General features: G+C 35.0%; 2 protein-coding genes across 2 annotated transcripts; both read left to right on the plus strand.

Moving 5' to 3' along the window:
• The first annotated feature begins 206 nt into the window (after window positions 1-206).
• On the plus strand, window positions 207-6,076 carry LOC143034180 (cuticle protein AMP2-like). Its single transcript, XM_076200123.1, has 6 exons — window positions 207-352; window positions 1,008-1,126; window positions 2,238-2,321; window positions 3,061-3,210; window positions 5,153-5,197; window positions 5,700-6,076. Coding segments are annotated over exons 1-6 (414 nt in total). The 5' UTR covers window positions 207-337; the 3' UTR covers window positions 5,701-6,076.
• Window positions 6,077-10,781: 4,705 nt separating this feature from the next.
• LOC143034181 (cuticle protein AM1274-like) lies at window positions 10,782-14,391 on the plus strand. The gene is made up of 6 exons (XM_076200124.1): window positions 10,782-10,886; window positions 11,496-11,665; window positions 12,469-12,552; window positions 12,963-13,112; window positions 13,476-13,523; window positions 14,194-14,391. Exons 1-6 carry the CDS (start codon window positions 10,872-10,874, stop codon window positions 14,255-14,257), a joined length of 531 nt encoding a protein of 176 aa, XP_076056239.1. The 5' UTR covers window positions 10,782-10,871; the 3' UTR covers window positions 14,258-14,391.
• Window positions 14,392-16,911: the final 2,520 nt, after the last annotated feature.

The raw sequence follows: 16,911 nt of genomic DNA on the forward strand, positions 1-16,911 counted from the left end.
GGAGACGGGATGGGGACGGGACGGGGACGGGACGGGAACGGAACGGGGACAAAGTGGAGACTCTTGAAACCACAAACACCAACCACAGGGCAAGAGAAGGTAGGGATGAGTTGTGGGTCAGGGTAAGATCAGATGGGACGAGGGGTGGGGGGTAGGCAGGCTGTCTGGAGTCACTTGTAACCCTGATTGTGGACAGTGGTGAGTTGGAGGAAGTGGTGGTGAAGGTGGAGAAGGAATAGATCTGGATAAAAGCTCCCTCGAGGAAGGACAACACATCAGTCTTTGAGGAACCTCGTTCTCGACACAAGCAACAGTTCATCCTACTTCAGGACCAAACATGGCGGCCAGATTCGTATGTTTGATTTATTCACATCTGACTGATTCAGAAATTTGATGGCTACTCTGCCCACGGCTGATCCAAAGGCCAGAGAGACCACCAATATTATTTACATATCTGTTTATTTATTCATGAATATTCATCTATGCATCTATTCCCTCATCTCTTTGTATATCCTTTATTTACTTACTCGTGTACTCAAATTTTGGTTAGATAATCTAAACAATTATCTATATCCGATAATTTTTATGACAGTCGCATGCAGGATTCGAACCCACTGCTTTCGGCCACCCGTAAGATCACCTTCACAGAGCCTTAACCCACTACACCAACAGAGACTTAAAAGCCTTGAAACCTGGAATCGAACTGATTCCTGAGGATAGGAAAGATCACTAATCTGCGACCCCAATTCCTGTTTTACACAAGGCCCAAGTCCACTGTCATAAAATCTATTGGATTGATGTCGCTGTTACTAGCGAATTTCTCTCACAATTATCTATATGTTATCGATCAATTAACTAATAAGATTCTTTGCTTGCTCATCTGTTTACACATTTTTGGCCTTCCTATGGCTCTTTGAAATATGTAGACATAAAAATGTTATGATTTTTTTTTTATTTAGTTTTTATTCAGGACGTTCCCTCACAGTTTTGTAATTTCTGGTTTTCAGGTTCTTGTTTTGTTCTTCATCTACACGGCTACAGCTCAGCCGGTTCCTCAAGAGCCCTTCGTAGAGATTGTGAAGTCGGAGAGTTCTGGTCCAGAGCCCGATGGCTCGTACTTCTTCAGGTATCAAAGGCAGAACTGGGCGCGTTCCACGATGTATTTCTATGTGCGTTCCGCTTTAATTTGGCCGCGATTAGCGCTCCCGGACTATTAAATTTTAAGACAGGTTCATACCGAAATAAAAGTCCGGTAGACCACATACTATACCAAAGAAATTTTTCATAGGTCACATCCAAAAGGTAGGCCACATACTATACAGGCGCCTATATTGCTTTAATAGTTTGGGAGCGCTAACCGCGGCCAAACGGAAGCGAAACGCACCGAGGAACGCATATAGGATTGCAACGAGGAACGCACCCATCTCTGATCAAAGGGTTATGAGTTAATATAACAACATAAGAATTGAGGAGACTGCAAGAGGCCATATGGTCTACGCTATGCAGTTCCATACCCTTGACCACCTGTCATCCCTATTCATAAAGTTATCTCGTCATCTCTTGAAACAATCAATGGTTTCAGCACTCGGAACATGGTCAATAGGTCTGTTCTATTCGTTAACCACTCTGTTGGTAAACTAGGTCTTGCATATTTCCTTCTTAAACCTAAAGAGTTTAACGTCACGATCTTCCCCTCTCAGGAGACTAGAACGGTGCCCCTTTCAGAGAACTTTGTAGCGTGGAATTTAATTGAACATATCCTTGGTCCAACTCGTTGAACATAAAAACATAAGAATGAAGGAGACTGCAAGAGACCATAAGGCCTACATTAGGCAGTTCCATGTCCATTACCACCTGTCATCCCCATCCATAAAGTTATCTAACCGTTTCTTAAAACAACCGATAGTTTCAGCGCTCACTACATGGTTACTAAGTCTATTCCATTCGTTGACCACCCTATTAGTAAACCAATTCTTGCCTATATCCTTCTTAAATCTAACTTTGTCCAGTTTAATTCCATTACTGCGAGTCCTGCCCTGTTGTCTTAATATGATGACCTTATTTGTGTCACCCTTGTTTAAAGCCTTTGATCCACTCAAACACCTCTATTAGATCATCTGTTGGCAACAGGGTTCGAAATGCTGAGAAAGGTATACAATCTCTTAACATATCGAATGAATCATATAATTCACTGAAGACGTACCTTTTCCAACGTGTTTTCTTTTATTTTTCTTAAGCTTTGAGGACTCCGCTGGAGGAAAACGTGAGGAAGTCGCCCAGGCCACCGGAGCTAACTCCTTCGCTGTGCAAGGAGTCTACAGGTAAGTCACCACTTTGAGTGCTACTGTAACAATATTCACATACATTATGTATAGTGCCTTACGTTTAACGTAGTTTTCAATCCTTTCTCTACCAAGCGGTTGATATACCGGTGGGTTAAATACCCTGATGGTAGACAGAATAGAAAAGAAAGAGTATTATTCAGTATGTGAGGCATGGCTAAAATAATAATAATAATAATAATAATAATAATAATAATAATAATAATAATAATGATAATAATAATAATAATAATAATAATAATAATAATAATAATAATAATAATAATAATAATAATGATAATAATAATGATAATAATGATAATAATAATAATAATAATAATAATAATAATAATAATAATAATAATAATAATAATAATAATAATAATAATAATAATAATAATAATAATAATAATAATAGTAGTAATAATAATAATAATAATAATAATAATAATAATAATAATAATAATAATAATAATAATAATAATAATAATAATAATAATAATAATAATAATAATAATAATAATAATGATAATAATAATGATGATAATAATAATGATAATAATAATAAAAAGAAAAGGCAAGACCCCTTACCTATTGAGGGGTGTACCGTACAAATCACCTAAAAGCTCTGGCATCAGACAAAGCGGAAGACAAAGTACCACCGACACAGAAAGGATTAGAAATGTCTTACCTATAGCAAACACGAACCGTCACTAAATTCTTTCGATAATCTTTCCAGCTATCCCGCTGATGACGGTTCCATAGTGGAAGTCCAGTACAAGGCTGGTGACCAAGGCTTCCAGGCCGAGAGTCCCGTACTTCCCAAAGCGCCTCCCATGCCAGCCCACGCCGAAGAACAAGTGAGGATCGGCGAGGACCAGAGGAGACAGTAAGATACTTCTTATGCATTGGTCAGAACAGATACCATGTGAGGATGGAACCTTGATCAAATGTGCAACGTTTCTCTTGTTGAAGCCTTTTCGAGTATATTCGAAAAAACACCAACAAGCGAAAGGATTAAAATTGGCTTACCTACAGCAAATACGAACCGTCATTAAATTCTTTTGATAATCTTTTCAGCTATCCTGCTGGTGATGGTTTCACTGTGAAGATTCAGTATAAGGTATTTGATAAAGATTCTGTCCTTATAAGGTGTCTACTATAACCATTCTGTTGTCAGCTGCTGTTCTAAATCATACTTATGTCTAATTCCTCACACCCAAACCCATGGTAAAGCAAGACCTGTCAATTGCAGCAAGCCGCTGTGGTTTTAAGACCGATGTTTAGGTCACCTCCCCGCCTGGCCAAGGCTGTCGGGCACTAAACTCGACATAGCCCACAACGGGTCCCGGGAATCGAACTCACGACCACCTGCTCATGAGTTCGACACGGTATCCACTGGGCTATTACACGGACCTACACACAAATCAAACCATCCTATATCATAGCTATGTGGATATATATTTCATTGTTATACTTTGAAATGACTTCTATAGACGGTAGTTCTCTTATAGAAAAAATGGTACCGGGAGTCTATAAAGTTCTGTTTTGATATATCATGATATTAAATTTTCTACGACAGTACAAAGAGAAGCAAAAATGTCGTGATCCATATATTCGATTTGACTGACGAGATCCATATATCCGATTTGATTGAAGATAGCAAAGGATTTCAGATGTGAAATATCAAGCGTAATGGGACGGTTTTGATAACCATGACACATTGCACAACTGCTTCACATACTTGCACATGCCTAGGATGTGATTCTCAACCTATGATTCAATGAGCCCTTGTGGGCCACAGAAGTTTAAATTGGACAGTGAATCGAAAACTAGTCATAGTTTGTAGATGGGCTAGGCTTCTACTCACTAGTGATGAGATTTCTAGGAGGATGAACAACAGCAAGGCATAAGCACAGGGTATATAAGGAAAGAGGTTGAGAACCCCTGCAGTGGTTCTTGTCCTTGGGTTCGTGACCCCTTGGGAAGCCACAGAGTTTGACAAGGGGTTCCACAAGAAGGAAATTAGTGATTGCTAGTGGATGACAGCGATTAGTTTTAGTGAAAAAGTGGTCTCAAGCAGGTCAAGAAACAGTAGTACATAAATATAGGGTGTCCACAAGAAGGAAACTAGTGGTTGCTAGTGGACGCACAGCGATTAGTTTTAGTGAAAAAGTGGTCTCAAGCAGGTTAAGAAACAGTAGTACATAAATATGGGGTACGTGATAAAGCACGTTGAGAACCACGGATATAAATTATCGTCTCACGGACTTGTGTTTCATTGTGAATGTAGTTTTCATTACGAAGGATCCAGTATGACAAGATCTTCTTGGTATTCATTTCAAGTGTAAATATATTTTCCTTTTTCCTTGTAAGATTCTCTACTCAGGTGAGCTTCAATCTCATCTTGCAATTACGTAGGCTTAGGTTCGATTTCTGAAAGCAACCTATCATTGCAACTTGAATTGGATGTTTTAATATGTAAGTCATAGGTAATGGTTTTAGCCATAGCTAATCATTACAGGATTTTTTTTTTTTTTTTTTTTTTTTTTTTTGCCGTGTGACTGAACTGGAATATCAATATTCTCAAGTCCGAATCTAAGCGTCGGACACTATTTGAAGTCAGCTATTGGTCCATATTTTCATCCTCCTTTGTACCTTTTTCCACAAAAGTGTTGATCCAAAACTCTTCAAGACACCAAGAGATGCTTCTGATCTAGTCTTACTACGAAAAAAGAAAAGAAAATCTTCTACTGTTCTACTTATACTAAGCACATTTTCAGCTTCCTTAGAATTTCTAATGTATCTATATTTTCCTTTTTCTTTTGCAGGGGCCTTGTCTTTGATCACAAAGGTTTCCTGGTTGGAAAGAACTGGTAAGTTTTTTCTTTATTTAGATTTTCACTTTTAGCTAAAACAAAGGACAGAAAATAATCTTAGGAACCAAAATTACAGTAAAAGAAATCATTGCATTCTTGTCTTGTGAACAAATAATTCTCGTCGACTCTATCAACACATGTATTTTTTTTTCTTAGATTTTCGTTTTTAGTTAAAACGAAGGACAGAAAATAATTTTAGGAAACAAAATTACAGTGAAAGAAATCACTGCATTCTTGTCTTGTGAACAAATAATTCTCGTTGACTCTGTCAACATAAAGAATATTTTTTTTAGATCGCATACCAGTTAATGCAGATAAATAATTTCATATTAGGAAAATTAACAAGACCGCAAGGATAATTTGCATATTTTCTTAAACCTTCAGGCCTTTGGTTTTTCTCTAAAATGAAGGAAAACTATGGAACAAACTTTGAATGAAACACCAAAGAACAATGGCCTATATAGACAAATAGAATATAATTATTTATGTGTATTTACAGATTCTAACTAGACATCTACACCTGAAGACGTAACGAAATGTTTATCATGACGAAGAAGCAGTTTAATCCTCTGTCACAAAAACGTTCCTGTTCATTTGGAGTTGGCTTTTAAACTGAATCCTCAAAGACACAGAACGCCGAAGGATATGATAAAAGATGTCTTGCATTTTGCAAATTCTCCATCGTTTTAGGTTTTCATTCTTTTATTTCTTCCTCAATCACCAAATTGATATAAGTAACGATTTGTAAAATTTTAGGTCAACAATTCAAAACAAATCAATTTTGTGAAATATTTCGGTAAAATTTCTGTCATTATGAAATAAAATTTCCTCTTCTATTATACTACAACTTGAGGGGCAATAAAATACAAAACTTATTATTGTATTTCAATTCTTGTCAGAACTTTACAATATAAGTAAGTATTGAACAACATCCTTTCTAGTAAAAAAAAAAAGAGAGAAAGAGAGAAAAAAGACAAATGTAGACGCGAATGAGACGACATGGAAAATTTGAGTATGATTAAAAAAAGAAAAAAAAAAACAACAACCATAATTTCAAATTACAAGATTCTCGGAGAAAAAATATAATTGCAAATGAATTTGAATACAAAAAAGAATCCTGTTGAAAAAACATGTAACCTCTTTACACATCCCTTTCTAAATGCCAATAAGCTATTTCATTCAGAAAGTGAATGCACACAAGCTTGTAAAGAATAACTCTAGCATCTACTAATATATATATATTTTTCATATTACACCCATATTCAAAATAATGAGTAAACAAATATACAAATAAATAAATGAATAAATAAATAAATGAAGAAATAAATGAAAGAATAAGTAAATAAACGAACTGATAAACAGATAAATAAATAGATGAATAAGTACATAACTAAATTAGTTAACAAATGAATTAATAAAAATATAAGAAATGAATGAATGAATAAGTAAATGAATAGATATATGAATAAATATACGAAAGAATAAGTAAATAAACGAACTGATAAACAGATAAATAAATAGATGAATAAGTACATAAATAAATTAGTTAACAAATGAATTAATAAAAATATAAGAAATGAATGAATAAATAAGTAAATGAATAGATATATGAATAAATAAAGAAATAAAGAAGTAAATAGTTAGATGATTAGATAGATAAATAAATGATAGAAAAAGGAATAAATAAAAATAAATAAATAAATAGATAAATAAATAGATAAATAAAGAGATTAAATGATAAGGAAATATATAAATGAATAAACACATTAATAAATGAATAAATGAATAAATGAATAAATGAATAAATGAATAAATGAATAAATGAACAAATGAATAAATGAATAAATGAATAAATGAATAAATGAATAAATGAATAAATGACTAAATGACTAAATTAATAAATGAACAAATAAATATATGGATAAATCATTAAATAGATAAATTAATAAATGAGTAAACTAATAAGTGAATAAAAGAATAAATTAATTAATTATGTATATATATATATATATGTATATATATATATATATATATATATATATTTATATATATATATATATATATATATATATATATATATATATATATATACATACAGCCAAGGACTCTAACTTGCGCCAGCACATGACAAGTGTTAGTGACTTGGTCGATTGCGCCATCAAGAGAGATATAAGCTGAGCGCAACTTTTCTTATATATTTGTATGCTCGAGTTACATATACATACACGAAATTTTGCGTTCAACCCATCTCCACTATGATAGTACAATTGGTAAGTATACGAACGCGGGAAAGTATTTGTACAACACTAAATGGGTCCCAGTGAACAGATAAAAAATTAGTGTATGTGTAACTCGAGAACACAAATATATAAGAAAAGTTGCGCTCAACTTATATCTCTTTTGATGGTGCAATCGGCTAATTCACTAACACCTGTCACGTGCTAGCGCAGGTTCGAGTCCTAGGTTGTACCACGTTTCAATTTCTGCACGTTGGCCTCCTCGAGTCTCTCGATGTTGATGACTTAGAATTAAAGTGTATTGTGGTTGATAAAAATGTATATATATATATATATATATGTATATATACAGTATATGTATATGTATATATATATACATATATATATGATAAATGACAAGTAAATAAATAAATGAATAAGGAAATAAATAAATAGATAAGTAAATCAGAAGATAGATAAGTTAATATATCAATGCAATGCATATATATATATATATATGTATATATATATATATGTATATATATATATTTATATATATATATATATATATATATATATATATATATATATACACATACATATATATATATATATATATATATATATATATATATATATATATATATATATATATATATATATATACAAATGAAACAACAAATAAACAAATAAATGAGCAGTGAAGAATAGATAGAATAGATAGATAAATGGTTTTGTGACTACTAAAGAAAAATCCCTAAAAAACAGTGACTGAAATTACTAAGGAAAAGTATTATTCACACAAATACGAGAGATGTTCCACAGCAGAAGAAATCTGTAAAACGTTTGCTGGTCTAAGATCTGAAAGCTGCCAATGATTTGAAGAGACTTGTTCTAACAGTTGTCTTGAGTGATGAATGACACTTAGATGAGGCCGAACCTGACATCTATGTATCTAGAGAGCCAAGGCAAATGACATATACCAGTAACAGTTGGAATTAAACATGATCTTGTGTTCTTTTCTTTTTCTTGAGAAAGCTGTAATAAGCGAAACGTCGTACAAATAAAGGCTCCGTCCTCATATGGTGTTTAACGCGTCAATGATCTTGTGTACAGGGGATGAGGTGGGAATCCTCGAGTTACGTCGGAGATCCGGTCCTACGGGCCGGCGGAAGTCGCTTTTCGACGTAAGTCGGAATTAACAATAGACTAAATCACTTACCTAACCCAAGACACCCTGAAGTCGAAGATATATATAAAGAAAAAGAAATAGACCATAGAAAAATTAAAGGGAGAACATGATTACTGTACGGAAGGAAGACAAAATGAAACTTATATAAAAAAGAGAAACATAGTGAGAACAATCCCCCAAATGACAAATGAAACTTTACATTCTGTACCGCCGTAAAGTTGAAACGACGTGTAAGTCGAGAACACCCTGTAACGATCAAAACCGTGTACATTTCAACGAAAGTTCTAATGAGACTGAAAAAGAAGCAAATCGTTACGGTTGAATTCCTTACAATTTCCATTATGCCAAACAGACTCACTAACGAATCTGTAGACAAATGAAAATAAAGACCCAGGGTAAGAGGGATCTTCATAAATATTTACCTTGTTCAGTTAACTGTAATTATAACTTTTATATCAATTGTTCATTTATTCCGGAAGTTAAAGGAAATTACTTTATAATATAAACTCGAATGCTATTTCATAAAATCATGAAAAGTAACAACAGAACAAATTCATTCATATCATAAATAACTAAGTAAACTAAGTAGATGTGTTTATTGACAAAATTCTTATGAGAACACAAAAACACAAAAATGGAGGAGGCTGCAAGAGACCATAAGGCCTACACTAGGCAGTTCCATGTCCCTTACCACCTGTCACCCCCATCCATAAATTTGTCTATTTTTTTCTTAAAGCAAGCAATTGTTTCGGCGCTTATTACATTACATGGTTACCAAGTCTATACTTAGTCCACTCTTTCAACCTTTTTCTGTAATTTTCATATTACATTTTCTCTCTCATTTAAGCCCCAGAAATCACATCAAGCTTACGACCTGTTTCCGACCACTTTCGACCGAAAATCAAGCGATCGGTCGGCGACACAAAACCTATACAAGGAATTGAAATGGAAAAAGTTAATGTGGTTGGTAAGATGAAACTCTATGTACTGGGGGCTATTCAGTGTGTGTTGTAATATATCTATCGATCTATCTATTGATCTATTTCTTTATCTATCTTTTTACCGGCTACCAGAGACTTTCAAAGGCTACCTGCAACTGGTCGGCGACCACCTTGTCGTCGCCGGTGGTCGGAAACAGGTCGTAAGCTTGGTGTGACTGGGCCCTTAGGTTTCTGTCATGCCAGGAATCCTCAGTAAACTTACACCTCTGCGGTGAATGCTTTCTTGCCTGACTCCTATTTCTTTACAAATGAGGACAGTATGATATCTTACAAAATCCCTTCGCATTTCTCTTTTTCTTCCATATTTTTTTTTCAGCCTTATTGTCATATTCCTTCTTCATCATTATTTGAAGTTTCCGTCGAATAAACAGAAACTCCTTGTCCTGCACCTCAAAAAAAAAAAAAAAAAAAAGTATGTGGTAACAATATCCATATATTCAATAATTTGTACAAAAGCATTTGGTAATGTATAATATAACATGTAATTCCAATGGATTATTTGAAAGAACAGATACATGGCAATAGCTGAAAAGGAATATAATTTTCATTATATATATATATATATATATATATATATATATATATATATATATATGTGTGTGTGTGTGTGTGTGTGTGTGTGTGTGTGTGTGTGTGTGTGTTTATGCAAGTTAAGGGGCGACTTTAAGAACTGCCGTACAAGGCCGCCACTCGCTACAGTGTCATCACTAACAGAAAAACTGTGGAGCAATTTTTTTTCACGTTCCCTGTGCAAAAGGCTTCCCACGCCTGAATAAAATCAACTGGCTGCAGCTGAAACAGATATATAGATGATCGTTAACATTAAACATATTAATTTACTGATTTTTCCTCATTTTTTATACGAACTTTATTATTTTTCCTTTAAGAAAAGATTAGATAAATCTATGGATGATGATGACAGACAGGTGGTGATGGACATGGAACTGCCTATGGTGGGCCTAATAACCTCTTGCAGTCTTCTCTATTCTTATGTTCTTATGTTGAATAAGATTTTCTGAGGATGACTTGATCGAAGAAGAGGCTTGGCGCGGCTCCGACCTCACCGGTTAGGCGTCATCGATCTCGATGTTGGTCAGGTCTCGATGTATCAATGAAAACCAGAGGAACACATGACCCTGGTGAAGGGGAAAGGGAATGGACATGTTAACATGCCATAAAAGAGCCGCAGAAGAATGACAGACATCACTCTCTGGCTTGTAGTCCTGTCCATTGGAAAGCAACGACATCTTTGAGAAAGAAACATGACACTGAAAATCGTGAGTGTTTCGGAGTAATGTCTCTTTGTTTTGGTAGGATTTAGATTTTGTATGATATCTAGTGCTATTTTGGAATTCATGGTATAAGGAAGCCAATTTGAGAGAAGCTATATTTGCATAAAATATGTTATAGCATTGAAGAATGCATTAACTTATGTTTTAAATCTTTCATTGCTGAGAACTACTTAAAGTTTTATTACTGAGTTAAAAAAATGATTGAAAAACTCAATTTAGACCTTGTCCTGTACATATAGCTTTATTGTGTTGAAACACACACACACAAATACACACACACACGCACACGCAAACACACACACACACACACACACACACACACACACACACACACACACACACACACACACACACACACACACACACACACACACACACACACACACACACACACACACACACACACACACACACACACACACACACACACACACACACACACACACACACACACACACACACACACACTACGTGATCAACGAATCCTATATCAAATATCTAATTCTTATTTTGTTCTTCACGAAATATTCGAAAAAAAAAATCCATCAGTTCATCTGCCTTGCTGAATGCCTCAGTCCTTGTTTGCGCTTCTAGGTTCTCCTTTCGGCCTGCCTCTGCGTGGCTTCTGCCCAGCAGTTCTTCAGTTCGCAGCAGGAGGTTCATCATCAGTTCATGAACGAGCCCAACTTCGTGGAGAGACCCCGCGTCGAGATCCTGAAGGCCGAGAGTTCCGGTCCGGGGCCAGACGGCTCCTACGCCTTCAGGTATCTAAACATAAGTTCCTCCTCGAACTCACTCACCGTCCCATTCCCCACACAGGGGGAAGTGAAAAAACCCTTGTAGGGTAAAACCCATTTATTTTTTATCATTTGTTTACTTGTTTGTTATTATTTGTTTGTTTATTATTATTTATTATCTACCTCTTTTTTATTATTCAATTTTACCTATTCATTTATTTTATTTATTATCATTTATATTATTATAATTTTTATCTATTTATCTATCTATTTATTATTATTATATATATATATTTGCATACGACCTAGTTATGGACCAAAAGGTCTCATGTCGGCATGATCCTTCTTTGTAATCCTTTGTAACTCTATCTGCTGCGGTTAGCCGCTATTTTTTGTAGGCCTTCGTTGGGTCGCCTCCCTGCCTGGTCTGGGCTGTCTGTAACCACCACAGCAAGCCCAGATCGTGTCCTGGAATTCGAACTCACGACCACCTGTTCCTGGGGTCGGCACGGTATCCACTGGGCTACCGCGCGGCCCAAAGTATTCTTCTAATAAATAGTATTCCAATATATGTGTCCACATCCATCAAGTGCAAAGGCTGTACAGATGAGGTCACTTGACCCAGTAAAGGTTCATACTAGGAATAGAGTATCTACTTGACATTTATTTATTTATTTTTGAGTCGGTTTGTTGGTTTGATGGGTAAAATGGACAGGGATACTTGTATTACATTTGATAACGATAGTACTTTTTATTTGTATTTCATTTTGGGGGGGGGCGAGGGGCTCTCTGACTGGTCTTTCATGTCAATACTTCTTCCTCTTTTCCAGTTACGAGGATTCAGCCGGTGGAAGCCGCAAGGAAGTTTCCCAGGCCACCGGACCCAACTCCTTCGCTGTGCAAGGAGCTTATACGTAAGTCACTTTTCTGAGTATCACAACAAAGATAGAATAAGAAGAAGGTGAGGAACCTATGACAGGAGGCACGTAACTACGGCCGAAATCCTCACCTTCGCCCTCTGTGCTTGGACTGTCGGGGGAAAGGTAGCAGTCATTGCTGGGAATCAGAGGGGAGTGTGAGACTCGAACCCATAATCAAGCGAACGCGAGACCAGAGCGCTTCCGATTACGCCACTACCTCACACAAGAAAGTCACAGGATATAAATCTTCATTGAAATTGCTACTACATAACACACGTCATGATTCTGAATGCTACTTTTGTTACGTTGTTGTTGACGAGATAAACACCATATGAGGACGGAGCCTTTATTTGTACGACGTTTCGCTTATTACAGCTTTTTCAAGTATGTTGTTGTTGTTGCAGTTACGTAAACGACGAGGGCTCCATCATGGAGGTCAGATACGTGGCTGACGAAAGTGGGTTCCACGTGGAAAGTCCGTCAGTGCCCCAGCCTCATCCTACTCCCCTCCACGCCATAGAACAACTCCAAATTGCAGAGGAGCAGAAGAGGCAGTAAGTTGTTCATTTGTCTAGAAGTCCCCAAATATTTGATACATAAGAATGGAGGAGACTTCAAAAGACCATACAACATACACTAGACAGTTGCATGTCCCGTACCATCTGTCATCTCTATCCTTAAAGTTATCTCATTTCCTCTTAAGACAATCAGTTGTTTCAGTGCTCACTACATGGTTACTAAGTCTTTTTCGTTTGTTAACTACTCTCTTGGTAAAGTAGTTCTTGTCTATTTCCCTCTTTAGCTTAAATTTGTCCACATTTCAATATCTTATGTGTTCACTGTTTAGTAAATTGCTTCCTGGTTTTGTAAGATATCTTACAGATCCTGAATGACGTGTAATTATATTCTTGTTACAGAGGGCTTGTTTTCGACAATAGGGGTTTCCTCATTGATCATCACAGCAGGTAAGTCTACTTAGTATTGAAATTAATATCCACGTGAACAAGTTGCTTGAACGCGGCAAAGGAAACGCGGACTGGGAGTGAGACGTTAACCTCTGACGTTTCGTCGACGTTGAAAAAGTCACTAGACGAATCATCAGTGGACGAAACGTCAGTGGACGAAAAGTCAGTGGACGAAAAGTCAGTAGACGAAAAGTCAGTAGACGAAACGTCAGGAATAAACGGTTCACTCCCAGTCCACGTTTTCTTTGCCGTGTTTAAGCAGCTTCTACATAGTATTATATTTCCATTATCTTTAAAAGTAGAATCAATGGAGGGAGTAGTCGAAATATATTACCTCCCAAAAGGAGTTGAAGCATGTTATCCACAAACTCATTATGAATTTGTTTCATATGTCGGAAAATTATATCCGATAATTACTCTGGGCAATGATATAAAATAAACACTTTCACTGTAAATCTGGTCACGATGTTATTATTTTTTTTTACTTAGTCATTAATTATCTTATTTATCTATATTCATTCATCTACTTATTTGTCTATTCATTTATTAATTCAGTTTTGGTTAATTTATTGATAAATGTATTCATCTATTTATTCATATTTTATCTATTTGTTTATATATATATATATATATATATTCATTTACTTACCAACTAATTTGCTCTTCACAGCAACCAGGTCGCTTTCAATCAGGAGATCTCCAACAGCCGATCAGTCAACCAGGGACGTTTCTAAACAGTGATGCGAAGTCAAAAGACTTTGCCATAAATAATGCACATAATGCTTTGGTTCTATGCTCCTCTCGCGTGGTGAAATTCTCTGTAATATACTGGTGATCTATGTATTATAAAGTGATTCTGTCTAATAAAGTAAGGCTATTGTATTATACAAGATTTATTTTCAATCCTTCACTGACCAAAGGGTGACACTGGGCAACTTTAAGAACCTTATCGTGGCTACTGTCAATTTATCTTATCTTGTTACTTAGTTTAGAAGAACAACTAGACAGTCAAAGGCTAAAAAAATATATTTTAAGATTACGATTATTTTTTCAAAGAAAAGAATTGGGGACCCGTAAGGATTATAGAGAAACTTCTGAAGTGTTTATATATATACATATATATATATATATATATATATATATATATATATATATATATATATATACATATATATTGGTCAACCCTTTATTACCCAAGAAGGACCAAACTGGATTTCTAAGAATTGCATTTTGGGTAACAGCAGGTTTACTGACCAAAGAGAAACGTACGTTCAATACCAAGGTTACCTTATTCATTTCCAAATAATTTTCCTTCATTATTTTTACGAGTTTCTATAAATCTAGAAACAATATTCCACCCAGTCTCATTCCCAAAATTCTAAATTTTACTTTTAATTTTGGATTTAATTGTCTTTTACTCAATGTGCTTGAAAAATGATATGGAAAGGAAGCGGGTAGTAAGGTGGTAGTGAAGTAAACAAAGAACAGTGGGATTTATAGCGATCGATAGCCATGATCGGCATGGTTTGTTACAGGTAGCCAGTCACTTGTAGCAGCATACATATCTTGCTGGAAGTTAATATAATTCACATGATATATATATATATATATATATATATATATATATATATATATATATATATATATATATATATATATATATATGTATATATATATATATGTGTATATATATAGATGTATTGCAGTAAGTGAGAGAGTGACTTTAACAAATCCTACCGCGCAAGGATATCGCTCGCCATAGATTTTTTTTTTAGTTTCTAATGTTTCGACCCCAACAGAGCTTGTTTTTAAGAATTTTTGTAAGGACAAAACTTTAGAGCAGTGGTTCTTAACCTGGGGTACCTGTGCCCCCCCCCCCCAAAGGGTACGAAACCATAAGACTGGGGGTACGAGACATGGTATCCAGTGCAATGGTACTGTATATTTACAATGAGAAAGCAAATAAGGTTTGTGTCACTCGTCCTTTTCATATATTTGCATTGTATTTGTATTGGATGGGGGTACGAGGAAGTTTTCTGAGATATCAAGGGGTACTAAGGGCATTGAAAAAGGTTAAGAACCACTGCTTTAGAGAATAAAGACTCCCACTATGTCTTTTTTTTTCATTTGCCTTACTAGCTTGCCTTTCATATGGAACTGCATAGTAATTTAGAGAATTGAAATACTCATATTTTTAATAATTTTTATTTGAACACTGAGGCAATTCCAGAGAGACTGCATATTTAAGAATTGGAAATAGTTGAAATAATCTTTGTAGTTTTCCTTGTATTACTTTTCTTGTTACCTCGTCGTAGTTCTGTAGGTATTCAGTTAGATATTCACTCATAAAAACATAAGAATGGAGGAGACTGCAAGAGACCCTAGGGCCTACACTAGAGAGTTATATGTCCCTGATCACATGTCATCCCCATCCATATACTGTAGTTATTTAACCTTCTCAACAACCAGTGGTGCGATCACTCACAAGATGGTTATCAAGTCTATTTCTTTCGTATTTTATCTACTTATTTTCGTTCGTGACAAAAGAACATAAGATCATAAGAAACTGGTATGTTATAACACATTTGTAAATGTTCACTATAAACCCACTATCGGAGAAATAATAACGGAAGTACAGGGAAACTGTATATTTCGACTACTATCTATAATCTCTTCTGCTGAAGAGGACTACAGATAGTAGTCGAAATATACATTTTCCTGCACTTCCGATATTATTTCTCCGATAGTGGGTTTATAGTGAACATAAGATCATAAGAATGATGGAGACTGCAGAAGACTATAAGGCCTACACTAGGCAGTTCAACATTTTTTTTTAACTAACCTAACCTACCTAACCTGCATTTAGTAACACAGTACTTGTGATTCTAGAGGTCATCAGGGTCGTCATCTTCAACCTCCGCATCAGTCAAAGATGGCGTCTCAAACATTCGCCGTTGTTCCTCTGTTATTGATTTCTGGCAAAAAAAAAAAAAAAAAAAAAAAAAAAATTAACACTTTTCATTACCAACAATTTCATGTTTTTCATTCCTCGATAAAAAAAAAATCACTTTTTTCTTTTCTAGAGCACGATCAGATTTCGCGTCTCAGGTTATCTGGTGAATCTTTTTCCTTTTCTAACTCTGCCGCCCACGTAAATTTTTTCTCGATTGAACTTTTTGTCCAGAAACTTTTATGAATCTATTCATCCCACCCAACCCGTCTTATTCCTTTTTTTTTTTTATAATTACTTATGAGTTCTTTATACTTTTTTTGTTCGTTTGTTCATTTATTTATTTATTTACTTATTCTATTATCTTTTCATTTATTAGTTTATTTATTCATTACCTTATTTATTCATTAACTTACTTATTAATTAATTAATTAAATA

The sequence above is a fragment of the Oratosquilla oratoria genome, chromosome 17 (genome assembly GCF_046742065.1).
Source record: "Oratosquilla oratoria isolate Oo_2021 chromosome 17, ASM4674206v1, whole genome shotgun sequence".
NCBI classification, from domain to species: domain Eukaryota; kingdom Metazoa; phylum Arthropoda; class Malacostraca; order Stomatopoda; family Squillidae; genus Oratosquilla; species Oratosquilla oratoria.